This window comes from Priapulus caudatus, unplaced genomic scaffold (assembly GCF_000485595.1).
Source record: "Priapulus caudatus unplaced genomic scaffold, Priapulus_caudatus-5.0.1 Scaffold906, whole genome shotgun sequence".
Taxonomy (NCBI): Eukaryota; Metazoa; Priapulida; class Priapulimorpha; order Priapulimorphida; family Priapulidae; genus Priapulus; species Priapulus caudatus.
This window is the reverse complement of record NW_014577967.1, coordinates 36,963-49,172: the sequence shown is the minus strand read 5'-3', so window position 1 is coordinate 49,172 and position 12,210 is coordinate 36,963. Positions and strand designations below refer to the sequence as shown.

Sequence of the window (12,210 nt, the reverse complement as noted above, 5' to 3'; positions counted from 1 at the left end):
CCGCGACTCCCTAGACTCGTTTAGTGGAGTAGGCGCGAGCGTACCGGGTCTGGGCATATGAGATTGTACCAGGCCAGAGCATATAACATCACCGCTTGATTTACATGCTCTGTACCAGGTACGTATCCGGTATACCCGGACCTACGGGGTGTCCAGGTACCCGTTCGCAACCAGCTACCCCGGCCCCGGGACATAGAGACCCCTCATGCACGGCCGATACTAGTAGTATAGTAATAGATAGTAGCGTGAGCCGTAAATCCATACTATCACTACTTCTTTAGTAATACTACTCTAGTCACACGGATAACCACGACCACCTATAGGAGGAGTACTGACACTCCAAAATACGGAAATTCAACATTTGCTTGCCTAATTTTACCATGATAATTACGTGCAACTCGATAAAATTACATCTAAATTAGCGTTGGACATTCACCCTCCACTCCAAACTTACGTTAGTTTCCATACTCTTCTTTTATTGGAGACTATAGCTTTGAACTCACACATGTTCCATACTTTTGACCGCAGCCTGGTGCTGCCTTACGGCTTCTTCCCTCGCCTTCCAACTGTGTTATGCAGGGTGAGAATCTTTGCTCCCGTGTCTCCCAAGATGCCCCCGGGGGCTGTTTCGGTTACACATACTTTCAAACCCCCCATCACACCCGCTTGCTCCCGCTGCCACCCAACAGGGGATCTTCCGACAGCTGAACAGACAAGAGACCATTCTCACACTGACATCAACAACAGTCTAGGAACGGCGAAGGCAAAGCTAACCACAAGCCTAGCTCAAACCTATTACATCGTCTACGTTCAAAAGCTATATCTCCATAAAAAAAGAGCCGATGGAAACTAAAAAAGTAAAGTTTGGTTGAGAGGTGATGTCCAAGCTAATATAGATTAATTTTTGATCGAGTTGGCACTAATATTCATCTGTAACATTAGGCAAGCAAATGTTGGAATTTCACGTATTATAGTTCATAACTCCCTCCCCTATATTTATCCTTATCCTCGCTAGTACTATACTACTACTACTACTAGTACTATACTAAAGTGGCTAACTACTCCAAACCTGACAGTGCTAACCTGTTTCTGCTTAGCTGGTAGGCCTGAGCTGTCACATGCGTCTAAACAGCAGAATTGGTTCCGACGTCGTGATTGAAGCATTAAAAATAAATTCGTGAAGCGTTTCGTTTTCATTTTGGCATTCAGCCTATGACTCGCAGAATGACCGCTAATAACTTAAGCTAATCAATAAATTCAAGACGCACAAGGGTCATAGCTAAGACGCTGTCTATACATATACAGGCGATGATCAGAACATTTTCCGCGGAAACGCGGATTCCGCTTTTTTCCTGAGTCTCAGAAATTCGTTTTCCTTTTTTTTATTTTTTTATTTTGTTTAAACATATTCCGGTACCTTTATTACACTTCTCCCTTCTAAAGCTATAACGGTTAAAAAGCCACCTCCCAGATTGCATCCCTCTCTAACCCCTAAAATAAAAAATCTGCTTACCGTGGAGCGGACATCCCCACTCCTCACCCAACCCCATCGTCGGGCTTCCCTCCCTCCTCCATTGTTCTAGAAATATTTCCCAGTATTTTTTTAACCCCTTTAATTCTTCAGCATATTAATAGGCCTAGGAATTTTATAGCCCAATGGAACTCCACAAAATCCTTTTCCGCCCCATATGATCTAAGGTCAGCTACAAAAACGTCTAAGCATAAGGGCCGCGCCGCTAATATTACCACAAAAAATGCCAAAATAAAAACGTTTATAAAAATATAATTCCCTAGGCCCCTCGTACTCATTTCGTTAGACGCTGCACACAAACCTTTAAGTCAATTAGTATAAATTTCAATTTGGAACAACTATAATAATGCAACGTATGCCCAAAGATCTTCCTAAATATTCACGGCACATAACTATTCTACAGTAACCCTCAGACGAGATCGCTACTTCCCGTACACAAAGATTTCAACTTGATGTTTGAGCAATAAACACAAAAACGCAGTGAAGAGCGTCACGAAAATCGTTGTTGCGCCGTTAAAACTCATATTCCAAAACAGTGGTAAGCCCACCCTAAAAAACCTCTAAATCACCCAGTGTCCATAGCCTATCCTACCACATAACTAATTAAAGATAACGCGCAAGGTTCCTAATCGTGAACTGAGCAGAAGATGAAAAAAACGACATAAAACAGTCACTACACGCTACAAAGTCCTTACGCTCTTATTCTGAAACTATCCACAAAGTCAATGACCCACCTATAACCCAAATTTCTCTCCTACCGGTGCGGCCTTCCGGGCTAATTTCAAGTCGGCACAATTAACAAAACGTTATAGCTCAGATATAGAAGGGTCAAGCTATCACACCAAAAGCCCCTATAGCCGAACAAATAACCGGGCCTTAACTCTATGCCCTGGTCTACCCGAAGATTCACATGTTGGGGAAAGCAAGATAAAACATCATTGTATTTTGGAAGTCTATATGTGGCGCGCTCTGCGAACACTGAATCCGTGCTTCAGTGTGCTATATATGCGCTAACAAATCCTGATTACTATGTCACGAGATAATCGGACCCGCAGCCACCCTGCCAACACTTCACATTAATAATTTCAATAATTTGAGCTATGAGAACCCCCATACAACAATTATTACACAGCCCTCAGCGGACCTGGAAATTAAGGCCCCCGTTCCACCATTTTTTCGGAGCTGCAGACGTGTTGCCACCCACAAGCCGCTAAAATACGCACGTTAGACAGTTGCCCTCGACATGCATTAGCCCAATATGCGACCACGGTAGGGGCCTATGCAAAAGAAAAAAAAAAAAAAACGAATCGCCGAGTAAGGACCTCCTGCTAGACAACCCCTTGTCTAAATATTTAACCAAAAAAAAAAGAAAAATGACAAAACCAGAAAAAGAAAATAATTACAATCAAGATCTTAAAAAATACTATTGAAAAAGCTAATGAGTGTTTATAACTCACTTCCACACAACCTCTCGGCACACGAGTAAATCTCTAGAGACTAAGAGTCATACGCAACTCAATAACCGATAATCTCCTAACTGCGGGCGGTACCTGCCGGAACGTACCCTAGGTACGCGTCCGGTATACCGCGAACGTACCCTAGTACTATCTAAAATATGCCGGACCGTACCTCGCCTACTCACACTAACGAGCTGGGGAGCTCGCCTACGCCCTACTCCCTACCTACTCAACCCAGATCAAATAGTGACAGGGTACCCAGGCGTACGCTCGGCCGGCTAACCTGCTGGGAGGACATCACGAATTCCCTATGAGCATAATTAGATTACTGCGAGTAGTTCAGTAGTCATTAAAGACATATATTAATTACTAACTACTCATACCTCAGTACTAAGCTCTAAGGTACTGTACTAATACGCCTCGGTACAGTTGAGTCCGCCTCGGGCGTATAGATGCAGCATTTACGAGCTGTGGCGAGCCAAGCTTGATAAAACTCATCATGGCAGAGATCTCAGTAAGCGGGAACCAGTATTTCCACACGCTTGGAGGGCATGAGCGGGCTTTGTTCTCGGCTGTCCGGACAAAAAACAATTCTTGTTATCAACGCTAACAAATTAATAATAGTATTTGTTTATCTAGTTCAAGACAAATTATCGTAATATTACAATCTTTTGGTGGTAGTCCCTGACTGTCTCGTTAAATTGTTTTACTTGGCACAACAAATATCGCCTCCCGTCCTTTTCCTCTAACAAGCACATACCGCCCAAACCGCCACCCCTACTCTATCTTTGCAGCACACAATTTTATTTTCCCACGAAATTAATAGGCTATATGGTAAAGGAATATTCCAAACGAATAATTTATTCCCTCACTTAAGAAAATCTTAGAGGCAAGCTTTAGGCTATGTCCTAGCACCGTCTACGCCAAAGAAATGGCCGTTTGGATAAGAATTTTCCGCAAATTCGAGATGTTTCGTTTACTCAGAATAACGCAAGTAGCACCATTCAACGATAGTTAAGGTTAAATTTTAGTAGCTGATATAAACTTAGGCATATTCACTTCGCGATAAAAAGGCCATTTATTGCCTACCACAACATTTATCAGTCGCGGTATAGCGGCGTCTAAGTGGTCCCCGCATCCTACATGGAGTTTTTCTATAGACAGTGGCAACTGCGACGCGGCTATACGCTACTAGAGCTATACTACTGTCGAGCAGGTCTATGGTCCCCCAGGGTACTGCCGGAACATATCCTGCCGGTACGCCCGTCGTATTACCGCGAAAGTATCCTGCCGCTACTATCTATATGCCGCGAACGCTACCTGCGGTACGGTCCGGTATACCGAGCGTAACCCTGGTAACTATTTGATATGGTTAGGGTTACGGTTTAAGTTAGATTAGGGCTAGGGCAGTAGGCGTAGGTGACTTCCTAGACTCGTTAGTGGAGTAGGCGAGGTACGGTCCGCATATTAGATAGTACCAGGATACTTTCGGTATACCGGACCGTACCCAGGATATGTTCCGGCAGTACCCTGGGGACATAGACCCTCTCAGCAGTAGTATAGCTCTAGTACTATAGCCCGCGTAGCAGTTGCCACTGGCTATAGAACAAACCATTAGGATGCGGCGGGACCAACTTAGACCCGCCTTATACCCGACTATAAAATGTCTGTGGTACGGCAATAAATGCCTTTTATCCGAAGTGAATATGCCTTAAGTTATATCAGCTACTAAAATTTAACTGCTAAACTATCGTTGAAATGGCCTACTTGCGGTATTTCTGTGTAAACGAACATTCGATTTGCGAACTTCAAACGGCCATTTCTGGCTGCGCTGCAGGCAGCGCCAGTCAGCGGGAACTATGTATTTCTGAACGTGGAGGGGTGGGCGGTTGGGTTGTTTGTGGACAGAAAACGTTGTTGTCAAGTAACAAATTAAGCGATCAAAAAAGATTGTTAATATTAGTTTTGTCTTGAAAGATAAACAAATTACTATTATAATTTTGTTTACTTGATAACAACAATGTTTTTGTCACAGCCAACACAACCCGCTCATCCCTCCACGTGTGGAAATACATGGTTCCCCGCTGACTGGCTGGAGTAAGTTGAGTCCCGAGCACTCGTAATGGCTGATGCTATGCCCAGCGGCAACTGTACGCGAGCTAAGTACGTAGAAGCTAGACTAGTAGTAGTAGTAGTAATAATACTACTAGTACTCACTACATGTACTGCTCATAGGGTCTATGTCCTCCAGGTTACCGCCGCGAACGTACCCTGGTACCCTGGTCACTATTTGATATGGTTAGGGTTAGGGAGTAGGCGTAGGCGACTCCCCAGACTCGCGTTAGTGGAGTAGGCGAGGTACGGTCCGGCATATTAGATAGTACTAGGGTACGTTCCGGTATACCGGACCGTACCGTAGGGTACGTTCCGGCAGTACCCGAGCCGGACATAGACCCTCGCAGCTCTAGTACTAGTTAGTAGTAGTAGTAACACTATAGCGTATAGTTACTAGTAGGATTATTGCATAGGCCCTACGTATAGGCGTAAGCCGATTCACCTGGTCAATGGTAATCGCTCGCTGCACTTGCAGTGCAAAATGGTGGAGGCCTACATTTCCAGAGCTACCCTGAGGCTGTGTAATAATGTGTTTGTATCTCTACACAATTTTGAAATTTTAATTAATGTTCAGGTGTGGCCTGCTGGGTCCAGATTATCTGTACATGCATATAATTACCATTTACACTGCAGAAAGGTTCAGTGTTCAAGACCCAAAGAATTCAAAATACGAATGTGTTTATCTTGTTTCCAAACATTGAATCTTCTAGACAGCATAATTAACTTATTGAATTAACTTGTTGTTTGAATACTATCTTGTATATTTGCAAATTGGCAGGAAGGCCAGTAAAGAAAAATGTTATAGATGTCATTGACGTTATGCGAAAGCGTGACGACAGGAATGTTTACCTGTGTAAGATTAGAAATTGCCATTAAGTTATGGTGGTAGATAGCTACTGGTGACGTTTTGTTAAATGTGAATTTTAAAAAATCATGCTGGTTGATTTGTAAACAAGCATAATTGTGTACGGAATGCGTATATGTTACGTGCTGTTATACAAAACTAAATTTTAATTAAGTTCATATGTTCTAAGATAACAATATTGGTTGTGCCACGCGTCTAACGAAGAATGATCAGCTAGTGAATTATATTTTTAACATTTTTGCATTTTTTTAGTACCAGGTACAGATCCATTGTCCATAATGCAAAGAGTTGTTGGGTATCATTTCACAACTCCATGACGTAGTGTATCTATCCTCGTGTTTCTACAAGGCAGTGGTGGCGACTGACAGTGGGATCGGCATGGTGTGTCCGGGCGAGCTCCATGGTGGGGACAGCGATACTAGCATGTCAACACCGTCTGCTCGCGTCTCAGTGCTGCCCTCTACCCTGCCAACCCCTCACCCTCAGCTGTCAATGCCTGCCCCTTCACTCCCAACGCTTACCAACGCTACCAACGCTACCAACGCTAGCCAACCAACCAATCAACACCGGCCACAGACTTTCATTCAATCGCTGCTAGAGGGCCGCGGTTGTGCGGAATCCATATGAATGCAGTTGGTTGCCACCTCCTCCTAGGTTACCAGCAATGACTTCGGTACACATAAGTCCCAGCAGGATAGACAGTGAGTACGGATAAATGCTATCCCATAATCACCTCTGTTATGTATTTACGGTATGAATGTTTGTCTGCAATTAAACAATTTATTTTGGTCTTCCATCATTATTATCCTATATGCTAATTTTGCTCATATTTTTCCTAGGCTTTATTTTCATAAGTCCTATCTATGAGAGTTGACAAGATTTCAGCAACTACAAACAAATGTATATGGAGAAAAAATGCCATTATTTAAAAGATACTGTCGCGATTGTGCGAAATTAAAAGCCGTATATAAATATATTACCAGAAGAAAAAGCTGGTTAGTGCTTGATACCGTACTATATGCACACTGTATACTAATAAATGCAAAACACGTTTGAATGACCATGATTGCATTCTTCATAACGGTGATTTGGTTAGTTACTCAGTGCATTGATCCTCATTCGTAGTTATCTAATATAATTATAATTCCTGAATGAGGATGTCAATATATAATATGATTTCTGACCTCTGCGCTATTTTTCTTACATTATAGCCAGCAAATGTACAAAGGAGCATCAAGGATGTGTCTAAGGTTATGAAACTCAATTTGTACTTACTTTTAGAAGTCAACTTGTACAGCTTTGATGCACAGGTAAACATCTTTTTCACCCCGAATATTCATGAAATACGGCAGGTAGGGGCGTGCAACAGGACACAAATTTTGACAAGATGTTGTTTTGTTTATTTTAGGAGTGGCCAGCAGAACTGGTAACCTATCGGCGACACACTACCTCAAAGACTCTGCTTGGAAAAAAAGGTAACAACCAAGTCACCACCTGCGTCCACGCTCCAGTTACAATTAGCTCATCTAAAGCTGGGTCCGTGAATCGTTTCAAATCTACATCATGGCATACATTTCTAATTGCTCGCGAAAAGACAAAAACTAATTTCGTGCGGATGTTTTGAGGCAAGGATCTGTCATCATGATCGATCATTTTGCGCAAATGATGATCGAGCGCTGAAAACTTTGACGATTCCCACACTAGTTGATGACGTCCTGACATGCCTCTCCCTGTTTCTCCTGCTGTTACAAGCGCTGGGAGATAACTTGTATCTCAGTCCGCGTGAGATATAACTTGTATCTCCATTATTACCAGCGTGAGATATAACTTGTTAACTCAGTGATTAACAAGCATGAGATATAACTTGTATCTCAGTCATTACAAGCGTGGAATATAACGTGGATCTCAGTCATTACAAGCATGGGAGATAAACTTGTATCTCAGTCATTACAAGCATGGGAGATAACTTGAATCTCAGTCATTTCACAAGCGTGGGATATAAACTTGTATCTCAGTCGTTTCAAGCGTGGAATATAACGTGTATCTCAGTCGTTTCAAGCGTGGAATATAACTTGGATCTCAGTCATTACGAAGCGTGGGAGATAACTTGTATCTCAGTCGCTACAAGCGTGGAATATAACCTGTATCTCAGTCATTACAAGCATGGGAGATAACTTGGATCTCAGTCATTACAAGCATGAGATATAACTTGTATCTCAGTTGTTACAAGCGTGGAATATAACTTGTATCTCAGTCGTTACAAGCGTGGAATATAACTGTTATGTTAGTCGTTAACAAGCATGCGAGATAACTTGGATCTCAGTCGTTACAAGCGTGGGATATAACTTGTATCTCAGTCATTACAAGCGTGGGATATAACTTGTATCTCAGTCGTACAAGCATGGGATATAACTTGTATCTCAGTCGTTACAAGCGTGGACGATAATGTATCTCAAGTCGTTACAAGCGTGGGAATATAACTTGTATCTCAGTCATTACAAGCGTGGAACCTACTAACTTATGTATGTTAGTCGTTTCAAGCGTGGAATATAACTTGTATCTCAGTCGGTTACACAGCGTGGGATATAACTTGTATGTTAGTCGTTTCAAGCGTGGAATATAACTTGTATCTCAGTCATTACAAGCGTGGGATATAACTTGTATCTCAAGTCGTTACAAGCATGGGATATAACTTGTATCTCAGTCGTTACAAGCGTGGGAAGATAACTTGTATCTCAGTCGTTACAAGCGTGGTAATATAACTCTGGATCTCAGTCATTACAAGCGTGGAATATAACTTGTATGTTAGTCGTTTCAAGCGTGGAATATAACTTGTATCTCAGTCGTTACAAGCGTGGAGATAAAACTTGTATGTTAGTCGTTTCAAGCGTGGAATATAACTTGTATCTCAGTCGTTACAAGCGTGGGATATAACTTGTATACTCAGTCGTTACAAGCGTGGGATATAACTTGTATCTCAAGTCATTACAAGCGTGGGATATAACTTGTATCTCAGTCATTACAAGCGTGGGATATAACTTGTATCTCAGTCGTTACAAGCGTGGGAGATAACTTGTATCTCAGTCGTTACAAGCGTGGGATATAACTTGTATCTCGCATTCGATTACAAGCTGTGCGGATATAACTTGTATCTCAGTCATTACAAGCGTGGGATATAACTTGTATCTCAGTCATTACAGCGGGATATAAACTGTCAATCCACGCTTGTAACGACTGAGATCCAAGTTATCTCCCACGCTTGTAACGACTGAGATACAAGTTATATCCCACGCTTGTAACGACTGAGATCCAAGTTATCTCCCACGCTTGTAGCGACTGAGATACAAGTTATATCCCACGCTTGTAACGACTGAGATACAAGTTATATTCCACGCTTGTAATGACTGAGATACAAGTTATATTCCACGCTTGTAACAACTGAGATACAAGTTATATCTCACGCTGGTAATAATGGAGATACAAGTTATATCTCACGCGACTGAGATACAAGTTATCTCCCACGCTTGTAACAGCAGGAGAAACAGGGAGAGGCATGTCAGACGTCATCAACTAGTGTTGGGAATCGGTCAAAGTTTCACGCTCGATCATCATTTTGCGCAAAATGATCGATCATGATGACAGATCCTTGCCTTCAAAACATCCGCACGAAATTAGTTTTTGTCTTTTCGCAAGCAATTAGAAATGATGCATGATGTAGATTTGAAACGATTCACGGACCCAGCTTTAGATGAGCTAATTGTAACTGGATGGACGCAGGTGGGACTTGTTGTTACCTTTTTTCCAAGCAGGTCTTGAGGTAGTGTGTCGCGATAGCTTGACCAGTTCTGCTGGCCACTCCTAAAATAAACAAACAACATCTGTCAAAATTGTGTCCTGTTGCTCGCCCCTACCTGCCGTATTTCATGAATATTGGGGTGAAAAAGATGTTTACCTGTGCATCAAAGCTGTACAAGTTGACTTTTAAAAGTAAGTACAAAAGTGAGTTTCATACCTTAGACACATCCTTGATGCTCCTTTGTACATTTGCTGGCTATAATGTAGAAAAATAGGCAGAGATCAGAAATCATATATCATATTGACATCCTCATTCAGGAATTATAATTATAATTAGATAACTACGAATGAGGATCAATGCACTGAGTAACTTAACCAAATCACCAGTTGATGAAGAATGCAAGCATGGTCATTCAAACGTGTTTTGCATTTATTAGTATACAGTGTGCATATAGTACGGTATCAAGCACTAACCAGCTTTTTCTTCCTGGTAATATATTTATATACGGCTTTTAATTTCGCACAATCCGACAGTATCTTTAAATAATGGCATTTTTCTCCATATACATTTGTTTGTAGTTTGCGAAATCTTGTCAACTCCATAGATAGGACTATGAAAATAAAGCTAGGAAAAATATGAGCAAAATTAGCATATAGGATAATAATGATGGAAGACCAAAATAAATTGTTTAATCGCAGACAAACATTCATACCGTAAATACATAACAGAGGTGATTATGGGATAGCATTTATCCCTGTACTCACTGTCTATCCTGCTGGGACTTATGTGTACCGAAGTCATTGCTGGTAAACCTAGGAGGAGGTGGCAACCAACTGCATTCATATGGATTCCGCAACACCGGCCCTCTAGCAGCGATTGAATGAAAGTCTGTGGCCGGTGTTGATTGGTTGGTTGGTAGCGTTGGTAGCGTTGGTAGCGTTGGTAGCGTTGGGAGTGAAGGGGCAGGCATTGACAGCTGAGGGTGAGGGGTTGGCAGGGTAGAGGGCAGCACTGAGACGCGAGCAGACGGTGTTGACATGCTAGTATCGCTGTCCACCATGGAGCTCCCGGACACACCCATGCCGATCCCACTGTCAGTCGCACCACTGCCTGTAGAAACACGAGATAGATACACTACGTCATGGATTGTGAAATGATACCCAACAACTCTTTGCATTATGGACAATGGATCTGTACCCGAGTACTAAAAAATGCAAAAATGTTAAAAATATAATTCACTAGCTGATCATTTCGTTAGACGCTGGCACAACCAATATTGTTATCTTAGAACATATGAACTTATTAAAATTAGTTTTGTATAACAGCACGTAACATATACGCATTCCGTACACAATTATGCTTGTTTACAAATCAACCAGCATGATTTTTTTAAATTCGCATTTAACAAAACGTCACCAGTAGCTATCTAACCATAACTTAAATGGCAATTCTAATCTTACACAGGTAAACATACCTTCGTCCACGCTTTCGCATAAGTCAATGACATCTATAACATTTTTCTTTACTGGGCCTTCCTGCAATTTGCAAATATAAAGATAGTATTCAAACAACAAGTTAATTCAATAAGTTAATTATGCTGTCTAGAAGATTCAATGTTTGGAAACAAGATAAACACATTGTATTTTGAATCTTTGGGTCTTGAACACTGAACCTACTGCAGTGTAAATGGTAATATACATGTACAGATAATCTGGACCCGCAGCCACCCTGAACATTAATTAAAATTGTGTAGAGATACAACACATTATTACACAGCCTCAGGGTAGCTCTGGAAATGTAGGCTCCACCATTTTACACTGCAAGTGCAGAGCGATACCATTGACAGGTGAATGCTATAGCCTATACGTAGGGCCTATGCAATAATCCTACTAGTACTATACGCTATAGTGTTACTACTACTACTAACTAGTACTAGAGCTGAGAGGGTCTATGTCCCTCGGGGTACTGCCGGAACGTACCCTAGGTACGGTCCGGTATACCGGAACGTACCCTAGTACTATCTAATATGCCGGACCGTACCTCGCCTACTCCACTAACGAGTCTGGGGAGTCGCCTACGCCTACTCCCTAACCCTAACCATATCAAATAGTGACCAGGGTACCCAGGGTACGTTCCGGCGGTAACCTGGAGGACATAGACCCTATGAGCAGTACTAGTAGTAGTACTAGTAGTATTATTACTACTACTACTACTAGTACTAGCTCTAGTACTATAGCCCGCGTACAGTTGCCGCTGGGCTATAGCATCAGCCATTACGAGTGCTCGGGACCAACTTACTCCAGCCAGTCAGCGGGAACCATGTATTTCCACACGTGGAGGGATGAGCGGGTTGTGTTGGCTGTGGACAAAAACATTGTTGTTATCAAGTAACAAATTAATAATAGTAATTTGTTTATCTTTCAAGACAAAACTAATATTACAATCT

The 12,210-nt window shown here is 42.0% G+C and overlaps 1 protein-coding gene and 1 long non-coding RNA gene across 2 annotated transcripts in view; one reads left to right on the top strand and one right to left on the bottom strand.

Moving 5' to 3' along the window:
• The window catches only part of LOC106814335, a 29,856-nt gene that overhangs the window by 9,168 nt on the left and 8,478 nt on the right, over positions 1–12,210 (bottom strand). Inside the window, exons 2-5 of the mRNA XM_014818636.1 lie at positions 11,239–11,299; positions 10,529–10,874; positions 9,981–10,019; positions 9,763–9,826 (exon numbers count right to left, since the gene is read on the bottom strand). Coding sequence (XP_014674122.1) covers positions 9,763–9,826; positions 9,981–10,019; positions 10,529–10,874; positions 11,239–11,299 — 510 coding nt within the window. The remainder of the gene's footprint in view (positions 1–9,762; positions 9,827–9,980; positions 10,020–10,528; positions 10,875–11,238; positions 11,300–12,210) is intronic.
• Positions 6,625–7,396, top strand: LOC106814336. Its single transcript, XR_001394593.1, has 3 exons — positions 6,625–6,669; positions 7,180–7,218; positions 7,377–7,396. It is a non-coding gene; the product is annotated as an uncharacterized LOC106814336 (long non-coding RNA).